The sequence below is a fragment of the Lissotriton vulgaris genome, chromosome 2_1 (assembly GCF_964263255.1).
Source record: "Lissotriton vulgaris chromosome 2_1, aLisVul1.2, whole genome shotgun sequence".
NCBI classification, from domain to species: Eukaryota; Metazoa; Chordata; class Amphibia; order Caudata; family Salamandridae; genus Lissotriton; species Lissotriton vulgaris.
In genome coordinates, this window is record NC_141687.1 from 628,488,202 (window position 1) to 628,501,474 (window position 13,273).

General features: G+C 46.4%; 1 protein-coding gene across 10 annotated transcripts in view; it reads left to right on the forward strand.

The window, feature by feature from the left end:
* LOC147730890 (CYFIP-related Rac1 interactor A-like) overlaps positions 1-13,273 on the forward strand; it is a 166,244-nt gene that overhangs the window by 73,445 nt on the left and 79,526 nt on the right. For all 10 annotated transcript variants that reach the window (XM_086955760.1, XM_086955765.1, XM_086955762.1 and 7 more), the window contains one exon: positions 739-855. In XM_086955760.1, coding sequence (XP_086811886.1) covers positions 739-855 — 117 coding nt within the window. The remainder of the gene's footprint in view (positions 1-738; positions 856-13,273) is intronic.

Sequence of the window (13,273 nt, forward strand, 5' to 3'; positions counted from 1 at the left end):
TGAGAGTAAAGATGCAGGGAGTGTGTGTGCAGGAGGAGTATGGGCTCGCAGGCCGCTCATCAGCGGCTCACAAGGGCTGCTGGGCAGCAGGAGAACAGTGTATTCAACTAGACACAGGCCATTATATGCAGTTCTTGAAATGGAAAAATAGAAGTGTAGGTACTCTGTTCCAGGGTACCTGCTTGTTTCTGAGAAGTGCTGGTACTCTCCAATTAAATGCATTGCATTTATCTTGAGAAGTGCCGGTACTCTCCCACTCAAAATAAAAAAGTGCTGGTACTCAGTACTGGCCCATTTAAAGCACTGATTATATGTAACGTCTTGGTCTTAATGAGGGGGAAGATAGCACATTCTCATTGCATTGTATAGTAGTGCACAGGTGACAGTCATTGCATTGAACTGTGTCAGCAGGACTATTGCTCAATCACAACATAATGTGAAGCTGGAGCACAGAAGGGTGGGCCAGCAGCACTGTCATTGTTTCATACTGTGCCCTACAAGCAACGTTGTCAGTGTATACACCTTGTTGAATAAACAACACTGTAAGTGCATGCACTTTGTTGTATGGTTCTCTCTGGCCATGTACATAACTGGCCATACAAGCGACTGTCCCCAAATCGCTCCTGGCTGTACAGGAAGCAGCCCTTTTATTCCACATGCCGGCAGGGTGTCATGTTGCTGTCGCGTACTAAAACCTTCTCATGTTTCTCTCTCCCTGTGCCATGCTGCCTTGTGTAGTTAGATGCAGAGAGCGACGTTAACAACGAAATGGCCAACAGGATGTCGCTTTTCTACGCAGAGGCCACCCCCATGCTGAAAACCTTGAGCAACGCAACCACAAAGTTTGTTTCAGAGGTAAGAGTTGCCAAGGGACAGGAGTGTGAAAGGAATAGAGTGTGGTGAACAGTACAAGCCAGGGGAGAGAGTACAGTCCTTAAATTGTATTCTGCTGGTGGTTGAAGGCGCTGGGCACAGGCACTCATTTTTTTAGGGACAAGACCTAATGTTTTTAGGTCTCGCCTAGGCAGCACTTGCGTTATCTCTTCGATACATGGAGTATTGAGGATATGGACATGAAGACCCGCCCACTTTCCTTCATCTTTTTAATTGGCTCCTGTCATTGTCTTTTGTGAATCGTGGCTTTTCATTTTTCGATAGGCTTAGTAGTCCCTCCTTAGTACCGCCTTTTCTCTTCTTATAACCTCAAATGAGGACACCCCCTATTACATGTGTTGTTACTCAGTATCTTTTATTGACAGCCTTGGCTCACTATTTTCTTAAATTGCTTTGTCCTGCCTGCTGTTACAGGCCGGAAACACTATCTTGCAATGCTTTTTAAAAAATGAATTTATCCAGGGCTGCATGCCTTGGCTGGAATAGTGGCAGCCACGCCTTTCTTTTGGTTAGTTGCGATCTGATGTGGCCGCACACCTTTTTTCCTCTTTATTTACTTTGGGTACAATGGCGGCACCCACACTTTAGCTTTTAACATCTTAAGCTAAAGCGCAGGTGCAGCGATTGTTTCAAAAGTAAAAAATACACAAAAATATATCTTTTCTATTTTTTTTACCTGTGAGCCAATCACGGCACCTGCGCTTTAGCTTAAGATGTTTAAAGCGAAGGCGCGGGCGCCGCCACTGTAAAAAAAAGTAAATAAATAGAAAAAAAGCACGCAGCTGCCATTTTTTTCTATTCGTTTACTTTTGTTACAATCACGGCACCCACAGGGGCGAAATAAAAACCTGCATATGTGAAATAGTATCAGGGAGTGTAGGATGGTGGCAGGACGATGCAGGAAGGGGTCTCAAAAAGACCAAGCAGCCTTGGTACTCGGCAGCAGACTGCTAAGAAATACTCTTGGCCCTTGCACTATTTTTTACAAACTATATAGCATGTTGGGGACACTGAAGACCTAATGGAGGGAAACTGGGGCAGTTTGTCTGGGATGTTGAGCTTGTACACGTAAAGAAAACGGAAGGACCTCTAGGTAAGAGCCAGCAGGCAAGGAGGGAGAGGAAGGGACTCCATAATAGGATGATAGAACATTTAAGGAAGAATGAGGATGAAATAAGGAAGGAGGAGGGGGTAGTTACGGGTCACTAAAGGGAACAGTAAAGGAGAGCAAGGAGACAGGGAAGGAATGGAGAGAAGGCTAATAAACAGTTGGTGGAGGGAAGCGAAGAAGATGAGGCACATGAAGTATAGGAAAGACGTAAAGTGCGAGGAAATGATGGAAAGTGCACAGATGTGACCATGTGATAGATGTGGGTTCACATTCCAGGCCTTTCACAGATTTCTCTGCAACCAGAATCCGAAATTGATTTACGTGAGGCTGCTTTGTTGTTGTGCGCATATTCACCTTCTTCATTAGTACAACGATCCATATATGACAAATCTGTGTGCCCCTGCTTCCTTGTACACCTTTTCTCACTGCTTGATCCATATGTCCGCCTTATCCCTGTGTGCACTTGTTAGGTCGAAGCCTACCAGACAGCACAGCTCTCTCATTTGCTAAAGACATATTGAGGACATTCAGAAAGCTTCCCTGGTAATGCTTACCATTGGCTTTGTGGTTTATAACTCACATTTGCTTGCTTTCTATTTGCTTGCTCTATTTGTTTTAGGCTGTCCAGCTCAGGTTCCCCCTCTCTGTTGCCCAAACCCTATTTATTGAATTCTTCCACCACTGCCTGATTTCTGTAAACAGGCCTTTAAATCTTATTCTTATTTTGTCACATTTGCTGTGCATTCAAAGATAGGTCAAATGTCGGGCACTGTCTTCAAGGGATCTTGGGGGCATATTATCAAGCCTGTGCGCTAAAATTATCGCCGCTTTATCGGCCGAAAACGGCCGATAAAGCGGCGATAATGGGCTTGATAATATGCTCTGTGGAATTCCAATCGAAGCCCATGTTAGATGTCTTCACATCTAACATGTGCTTCGATTGGAATTCCATAGAGCATATTATCAAGCCCATTATCGCCGCTTTATCGGCCGTTTTCGGCCGATAAAGCGGCGATAATTTTAGCGCACAGGCTTGATAATATGCCCCTTGGTTTTTACTTTTCTTTCTCTGACTTCAAAGTGAGAGGATTTATGTGACAATCATGCTAGCTACTGGGGTTGCTTAAGGAAGGCTGTAGTATGTTATTTTTTTCTAGCACACAACAAAATTTAAATGAACTGTGCAGATATTTCCAAATTAGAAAAGCACAAATGAGGCACATTTTTCGGGTAATTCTGAAGTGTGGTGGAAACAAATATTTTAATATGATCAAAACAAATCAGTACACTTGGTGATTACATTTCCACACATTATTGTTCGTGCACTGTACTTTTATCATTAAAGCTGTATGTCTGTGCAAATGTAATTGTGATTTGGATTGAAGATTTGTTTTGTCTGTAAAGGCAGTATGTTAGAACAACATACATACTTCACTTTACTCCACTCTACTCTGCCTCACTGCAGTCTACTCTGCACCATTTCACACTACATCTCCTAAAGCTCAATCACCTATGCTCAGGAACCCTCACTAGCTGGAGCAGGTTCCTCCTATCACCAGGAAAGCCTTCTCCAACCTTCTAAGGAAAGTGGGATCTGGGTCTCCTAGAGACTGCTACCCTCCGATCATGTTAAGGAAAGCCTTCCTCACATGTCCCCCTCTTGTGCTTCTGAATAACTCCCTCAATCAGGGCATTGTTCCCAAGGCATTTAAAGAAACAGACATTGTCCCCATCTTGAAGAAAACAGGGCAGACCCTTTAGCTCTCACGAACTACCGCCCCAATTCCCTGCTCCCCTTTTTTTGCCAAGGTTCTGGATGCCCATGTGGCAAGCTGGCTCTGCATCATTATTGAACATTCACAGTATCTCAACCCCCATCAGGTGGGCTTTCTGTCCTGCTCACTACACAGAGGCTGTCATTTTGACAGTCATAGACAAACTTAGGAAAGGAGCCGACAAGGGCACCACCACTCAAGCCCTGGTACTTCTTGATCTCTCTGCAGCATTTGTCACGGTCGACCATGAACTCCTGGCTGACCATGTCAGAAACGCCAGGACTCAGGGCCTGGCTCTTAAATGACTCGTATCCTTTCTGGAATACCGCTCTCAAGCTGTTCACCTCTCTCATCTCTCTTCCCCCATGGTTAAACTGATCTGTGGGGTGCCGCAGGGATCTTCCCTCTCACCGCTCCTTATTAACCTGTACGTACTTCCCCTTATTCGCTCCCTCGGCGAAAGGAAGGTTTGCACCTTCAACTATGCTGACAACCTCCAATTGAACTTTGATATCAATCTGTCGGCATCCTCTGTCTCCAACTTCCAATCCTCCATCCGCTACATTAGCGACTGGATGAACAACAACCACCTGAAATTGAACCCGGATAAAAATGAGCTGATCCTAGTCAGCAGGCCATCTAACCCCTGGAACTCTAACTTCTGCCCAACCAAACTGGGTATGCCCCCCGCACCCCTCCCCTGGTGTTCAACTAAAAGCCTGGACATCATCATCGAAGCCCAGACTTTTTGTTGAACAGATTGGGACAGTGGTTTCTTCCTGTTTCTTTCAGCTTCGAAGGATCAGGAAGATCAGCAGATTCCTAACCACTGAAGCCCTGACCCACGTAGTATTGGCCTTAGTAATCTCCCACATTGACTATGCCAACTCACTCTGCATTGGCATTCCAGCATATCAATCAAAACTACAACAACTGGTGCAAAACCAGGCAGCCAGACTAATCTACCATCAGCCTAAATGGCACCATGTACCCCGTTAATGAAAGGATTACACTGGCTCCCGGTAGCCGTACGCAGCGCATTTAAGCTGGGCTGCATCACCTTTAAAGCTCTTCATGGCTCTAGCCTGGTGCTTGTTTCCTCTCGGGTACAGCGTTATGTCCCCTCTCAGGACCTTAGGTCTTCCCATCTGACTCTCCTAGTGGCCCCATCCTTTAAATGCAAGAAATTTGGAGGACTAAGATGTGCAGTCTTGGCCCCTCAATTCTGATAATTCTCTCACTTTGGACATTAGATCACTGATCTCCTACGTTCATTTCAGGAAACTTCTAAAGACCTGGCTCTTCCGCCAGGCAAATAACTAATTCACTTAAGCGGTAGTGTCACTTGGACCCTAGCACCATCAAACCCTCTGGTGTACATGCGCTTTTGAAGTTCCTTTAACATAACATAACCATTCCACTCCACACTGCACTCTACTCTGCACCACTCCAATCTATGCCGCTCTACTCAACACCACTCTACTTTATGCCAATGCTCTTTACCCCACACTACCATACTGTGCACCACTGCACTCTTTGCCACTGCACTCTATACCACTCCACTCTGCACCACTCTACTCTATGCCACTCTACAACACTGCACCCGGAGGAGGAGCTTCGCGCGCATTCAAGATGGCCACATGAGCTTGGGGCTCCCAAGACCCCCGTAGCCCCTCGAGTATATCCTGTCCTTTATTCTGACTACTGTGGATTGTATTCTGCAGAGGAACCGACGGAGACTCGGAAGCTGCAAACCGCGTCTCGAACGTTCCCCGGAATCTTGAGTTACAAGACCACGAAGTTTGAGGCCTGCTCTCCTCGGATGATCGGTGATTTAGTTGGCACTGTACCCGAGTGGTAATGCAACAACATCGGCCATTGGCACCGGAAATTACTGGCCCGGCTCCACTTCACGTCTGAGTTTCACTTTCGATTTCTCCTGAGACGCTTCTGAGTCCGCTTCCAATTGCTCCAAACCCTTCCTGGCGACAACTGTACAGCACCCTGACATAGCAAGGACGCATTGTCGCTCTGGAGATTGGGAGTTTTGGTCACTATTCCCCTTGAGCTAGACGGTGAGCACTGAGTTGTCTTCCAATGGCGACCAAACCAGAGGGAGAGAAACGACAATCGAAAACCGTCAGAGGAGGAAGGTATACCCAATCTGACAATATGGACCGGTATGCCCAATCGAAGGGGTTGCCGAGTGGACAGGGTAAATCTCAGGAGGGACTTAAGGACACCTCTGTCCTGGAACCGGAGCTGACGCTGCGAGATATTATGGCCGCCATTGATGAGATCAAGTCCACTCTCGGATCAAAGATGGAGACTCTTGCGCATAAATTGGACACTGTTTCCATTGAAGTGAATTTGATTCGGACTGACCTTACGAAAACTCGTGAAAGGGGGAAGTCTTTGAACATAAAAACTGCCAGTCTTACAACGGATGTCACAGACTTGCAAACAGAAGTCCAGAACATGTCGGCTTCGAATAACCTGGCGCTCCGTAGACTGGAGGAGTTTGAAGGGCGAGCTCGGAGGAACAACGTGCGTATTATTGGTGTACCGGAAAAAGCAGAAGGGCAGTCCGCAGACCTTTTTGTTGAAGATTTGGTACTAAAGGGTCTTGGGAACTTTTTTACCGTTGAAAGAGCGCATAGGATTCCCGGAGGTAGGCCTCGTGTTGATGTACCGCCTCGACCCTTGATAGCGAGAATCTTCAATTTTAGGGACAGAGATGCGATCCTCCAGGCCTCTAGATGGAAAGGCCCTTTGCAATATGAAAACTCATCCATTCGTTTCTTTCTGGACTTCACACAAGCAGTCCAAAAGCATAGAATGAGTTTCATGGGGGTCAAACGAAAGCTTTGTGAAAAAGGACTCAAATACGCGATGATGTACCCTGCCAAGCTGAGAGTTGAACATGGCAAGAAGGTCTATTTTTTGATAAGCCCGAAGTTGCGGCAGACTGGTTGGACACGCTAGTTACTCATGAAGATCCTCGCAGACAGAGTGGAGATGAAGAAGAGGGCGAGCAGGATCAAGAATAAGTACTGTTGTCATTAGAACTCCGAAATTTGGGGAACGGACTATGGTTCTACTTTTTACAATACTATGCTTTGCCACAGTAATTGGGAGGGCTTACCGGGCTATCCGTGGGTCATATTCTTCCTCATATTTAACTTTTGTGTAGTGTAGTTTAGATGTTGGGGCGAAAGGCACACTGCGAGTTGGGGTGGCTGGAAAGTTGTGAGCAGGGGTGCAGGGTGGCGGGTGAAGTAACTGTTAGTTCGTTTAGGAGATGGGGGCAATGTTGTTTTTTGGGTCTGTATTTGTGTTTTTTGTGTTCTTCCAAGGCATTTTAAACCAGAATTGTTGCATGATGGTGCTGGAACTGGAGGGGGGTTGGGTCTCTTTCAAGCTTTATGATGGGGGGTAGAGGGCTGAGAGTGTTGAGTTGGAACGTCAATGGACTGGCGGATAAAATCAAGCGCAGTGTGGTTCTACAGTTCCTTAAGAGACACTCACCGGATGTAGTTCTACTTCAGGAAACTCATTTGGTGGGGAATACTTGTAATGCTATGCTTAGAAAAGGCTACCGTTTGGTGGCGCATGCCAGATTTACCTCGGGATCTAGGGGTGTTGGGATCCTCCTCAGTGGTTGACACCATTATAACAGATGATTGGGGTCGATATGTAGCAGTGTCAGGACATTGGGAGGGATACACTCTCTCCCTCGTTTCTATTTATGTCCCCCCGGGTTTACAAAACACTACCTATGCTGAGCTGGGGAAACTTGTTTTAGATCTCCCTAGAGGCTTACTAATTTTGGGTGGGGACTTTAATGCTGTAGCCTTTGGCATCATGGATAGTTTCCCGCCCGTGATACGGGACGGGCACACAGATGGCTCCCTGATTTTCTAGAGGCTTTCGGCTTGATTGATAGCTGGAGATTGTTCCATCCAAATCAGCAACAGTTTACTTTTCACTCCGGCGCTCATTGTAGTCTCTCGCGTATTGACTATGGTTTGATACCGGCTGCTCAGGCATCGTATGTTGCTGAGGTGAGTCGTGAGCAGGGGTGCAGGGTGGCGGGTGAAGTAACTGTTAGTTCGTTTAGGGGATGGGGGCAATGTTGTTTTTTGGTTCTGTATTTGTGTTTTTTGTGTTCTTCCAAGGCATTTTAAACCAGAATTGTTGCATGATGGTGCTGGAACTGGAGGGGGGTTGGGTCTCTTTCAAGCTTTATGATGGGGGGTAGAGGGCTGAGAGTGTTGAGTTGGAACGTCAATGGACTGGCGGATAAAATCAAGCGCAGTGTGGTTCTACAGTTCCTTAAGAGACACTCACCGGATGTAGTTCTACTTCAGGAAACTCATTTGGTGGGGAATACTTGTAATGCTATGCATAGAAAAGGCTACCGTTTGGTGGCGCATGCCAGATTTACCTCGGGATCTAGGGGTGTTGGGATCCTCCTCAGTGGTTGACACCATTATAACAGATGATTGGGGTCGATATGTAGCAGTGTCAGGACGTTGGGAGAGATACACTCTCTCCCTCGTTTCTATTTATGTCCCCCCGGGTTTACAAAACACTACCTATGCTGAGCTGGGGAAACTTGTTTTAGATCTCCCTAGAGGCTTACTAATTTTGGGTGGGGACTTTAATGCTGTAGCCTTTGGCATCATGGATAGTTTCCCGCCCGTGATACGGGACGGACACACAGATGGCTCCCTGATTTTCTAGAGGCTTTCGGCTTGATTGATAGCTGGAGATTGTTCCATCCAAATCAGCGACAGTTTACTTTTCACTCCGGCGCTCATTGTAGTCTCTCGCGTATTGACTATGGTTTGATACCGGCTGCTCAGGCATCGTATGTTGCTGAGGTGAGTCGTGAGCAGGGGTGCAGGTTGGCGGGTGAAGTAACTGTTAGTTCGTTTAGGGGATGGGGGCAATGTTGTTTTTTGGTTCTGTATTTGTGTTTTTTGTGTTCTTCCAAGGCATTTTAAACCAGAATTGTTGCATGATGGTGCTGGAACTAGAGGGGGGTTGGGTCTCTTTCAAGCTTTATGATGGGGGGTAGAGGGCTGAGAGTGTTGAGTTGGAACATCAATGGACTGGGGGATAAAATCAAGCGCAGTGTGGTTCTACAGTTCCTTAAGAGACACTCACCGGATGTAGTTCTACTTCAGAAAACTCATTTGGTGGGGAATACTTGTAATGCTATGCATAGAAAAGGCTACCGTTTGGTGGCGCATGCCAGATTTACCTCGGGATCTAGGGGTGTTGGGATCCTCCTCAGTGGTTGACACCATTATAACAGATGATTGGGGTCGATATGTAGCAGTGTCAGGACGTTGGGAGGGATACACTCTCTCCCTCGTTTCTATTTATGTCCCCCCGGGTTTACAAAACACTACCTATGCTGAGCTGGGGAAACTTGTTTTAGATCTCCCTAGAGGCTTACTAATTTTGGGTGGGGACTTTAATGCTGTAGCCTTTGGCATAATGGATAGATCCCCGCCCGTGATACGGGACGGACACACAGATGGCTCCCTGATTTTCTAGAGGCTTTCGGCTTGATTGATAGCTGGAGATTGTGCCATCCAAATCAGCGACAGTTTACTTTTCATTCCGGCGCTCATTGTAGTCTCTCGCGTATTGACTATGGTTTGATACCGGCTGCTCAGGCATCGTATGTTGCTGAGGTGAGACATCTTGCTAGAGGAATTTCAGATCACTCGCCGCTTTGGATCAGATTTGAAATGACCCCAGGCACTAGTGGGAGGATCGCCCCTATAAATCCCTGGTATTTACGTAATCCGAAGGTCCGCAGGGAACTCTTGAAAGCGAGGAACACTACTTCCAAGAAAATGTGGGTTCTGTCTCTTCGTCGGTCTCGTTGTGGGAGGCCTTTAAAACAGTGATCCGAGGACAAGCCTTGTCCCTGATTTCAGGAGTTAAAAAGCAGTAGGAGGAAGAGGTAGTGGGGATTGAATCAGACATAGCACATATCGAATTGGAACTGGAACAGGAGGTCACTCGCGCTACACTACATGCTCTGCAACTTAAATAGCTAGAGTATAGAGCGTTGGTTACTGATAGTGCTAAGACCCTAAGCCGAGAACAACAGGGACGTCTATGTGATGTAGGTGATAAAGCAGGTAAACTGATTGCTTGGCTAGATAAGAGAGACGTCGCAGATCGGGTGGTTCCTGAAATTGAAAATGCATGGGGTGATCGTATAGTTGATCCACAAGGGAAAGTGGACGGCTTTGCGGATTATTTCCATGATGTGTATACTTCCGCCTCAGATAGGTCAGAGGCAGATTCGTGCCAGTTGCTTAGGGATATTCAACTTCCCTGTCTGGCTGAAGAGGATCGCGATGTTATGGATAGCAAGCTTACAGTGGATGAGCTAGCTTTGGCGGTGCGCTCTTTGAACTCTGGGAAAGCAATGGGTCCCAATGGTCTTCCGATCGAGTAATATAAGCTGCGACCAGACAGGATTGCCCCGTTTCTGAAAGATATGTTTTTGGAAGCTCGAGAACGCGGGGTCCTGCCCCTAGACCAGAGAATGGCCTCGATAGTGGTTATACCCAAGGACGGGAAGCCTAGATCTTGTTGTGCGTCATACAGGCCGATTTCGTTACTAAATGCGGAGCCTAAGATATTGGCTAAAGTGTTATCCAATAGGTTGATCGAGGGTATTAGTGAACTGGTACATCCTGATCAGTCTGGCTTTATTCCCCATAGGAATACGGCATTCAATCTGCGTAGATTGCACGGAGTTCTTGCTAGGGCACACACCTTACGAGAACCAGCAGTACTAGCGTCACTTGGCGCTACAATGGCTTTTGACACAGTGAAGTGGCCATATTTGTGGGCTGTTTTGGCGAAGTTTGGTTTCGGTCCTGAGTTTGTTGGCTGGGTGAAACTCTGTATACAGATCCTCTTGCCCAGGTTGTCGTAAACAATCGGGTCTCGGCGTCATTTTGTCTTGGGCGGGGCACTAGACAGGGATGTCCGCTATCTCCCCTTCTGTTCTCGTTGGCATTAGAGCCCCTGGCGGCATGGATCCGCTGGGAGCCCTCGATAAAGAGTATCCGTTGGTCCCCGCAATTTGAGGATCGAATTTCTTTATATGCCGACGACATACTACTTTATTTGACTTCCCCCAGGAAATCCCTTAACGTTGTCTGTGATGTTTTAGCCTCTTATGGTAGAAACTCTGGATTGATAATAAATTGGACGAAATCCTATCTCTACGTGTTATACGGCGAGGTTCTCGACCTGCAGCGTAATTGTCCTATACAGAGAGCTAGAGACGGATTTAAATATCTTGGAATCTATATTACTCTTGATCCCAAGGTTCGACATGCTAAGAACCTTCTTCCTCCGCTGACTCGCTTGAAAAGTGATGTTACGAGCTGGAAGAAACTCCCACTTTCGCTATTAGGACGTGCAGCCCTATTTAAAATGGTGTCTTTGCCACGGTTCCTTTATGCCCTTCAAAATACTATGGATGTGGTACCGGCTAGCTACTTTCGGGAGGTGGAGGGATTGCAACATAGTCTGCTTTGGGACGGTCGATCACGTATAGCGCTGCCTAAGTTGACTCTCCCATGGTACAATGGGGGAATTGCTCTCCCTGACATCAAAAGATACTATTGGGCGTCGCAATTGGGAGCTATAAATCATGGCACTTATGGGTCCAATACGGATTCAGGCTACGCAATGGATAGATGGTTACTCCCTGGTGGTGATTACAACACTGCGCTTTATACTAGATCTGTGGAGAAAAGTTTAACGGGCCCAACTAGAGTAGCAGTACATATATGGCATGATGTTACCTGTTCTTTGGGATGGAGGAATCGTTTGACGTTGGCTACTCCGTTATTTGGTTCGAAAATGCTAGGTCGTTGTGGAACATGAAAGGGTTTGACAAATGGGACTTGATAGGGATCTCGACTGTGGGTGATGTTTGGGCGAAGGGTAAAATGAAGTCATTTGTGGAATTACAAGCCGAGTATGATTTGAATGGTACCAAATATTTCTGCTATGCGCAGGTGCGCCATGCACTGAAGTCAATCTCCCCTGAGGGGGAGGTTATACCTGAGTCATCCCCATTAGAAGATCGAATATTAGATGGGTACTTACCAGATAGGACCATCTCACTCATTTATAAAAAATTGATAAATCATAGAATTGACCTCTTGATAGATTTACGGAATAAGTGGATGCAGGAGGGTATTGAACTAGAGGATGAAGAATGGCAGTCTGCGATATCTTCCCCGAAGGAAGTCGCTTTTCTGGCCAGATTGAGACTTGCCAATTGAAAATTTTGCATAGGATCTATGTCACCGGTCCCCGTATGGTTGCAATGGGGTTCTCACAGGATGACTCGTGTAAGCGCGGATGCGGCAGATTGGGAACGTTTTTCCATATACTGTGGGAATGTCGGGATATGGTGGAGTACTGGAACGGGGTACATGATGCAATGCATGAGGTAACAAATGTGCGGCTCTTACCAGAAGCTAGGAGATGTTTATTGAATGTTTGGGAGCCCACAGACCTCAACGTTGCACAAACTCAATGGGTTACTCTTGGGAATATAATTGCAAAGCATAATATTGCTCAGCTGTGGGGGTCTGCGAGGTCTCCTACTATTGACAACTGGAAAGAAAGTATGGACTGGTGTATGCTCCGTGAAAAAACTGTCTATCTGGCTCGAGGCCGCCCTCGAAAATGGAACAGTATTTGGGGACCTTGGAACCAATATAGAAGAAACATCTGTACACCATCTGCAATTATTGAGTTGGATCCTCCTCTTTCCCCCTGATCCCTACGTGTAAAACTGCCTTTTAACTGTACCTCGTGCTCTTCCCCCCCCCCCCCTATCGCTGATATGTTGGTACTGGTACTGCACTTAGTGAATGGCCCTCCTCTACCTTATGCACTGATGTAATTTGAGGATGCCTTTTGTTAATAAAAAGAAATATATAAAAAAATTTTTTAAAAAAAACACTGCACCCTATGCCACTGTAGTCTAGGCCAGTGCATGTTATACCACTACCCTATACCTCTAAACTCTACCCTGCACCTCTCCACTCTACGCCACTTTACTCTACTCTAAAATAATATATTCTACGCCACTCTTATTTATGACACTATACTCCATTCTGCACCGTTCCACTCTATGTCACAGCATTCCACTCTGCACCAATCTATGCTATTTCGCTCCACACCATTGTTCGTTGCCACTGCACTTTATCCTGCATCACTCCAATCTATGCTACTTCACTTTACTCTATGCCACGCCAATCCAATCTACACCACTATGGTCTGTGCCACTGTACTCTAAACCACTGTACTCTACGCCAATGCACTCAACACGACTTTACTCCACTCTGCGAGACTACATTCTACTCCACTCACTTCCACTCGACTCTCCAACACTCTACCCCAATCTATGCCACTTTACAACACTATT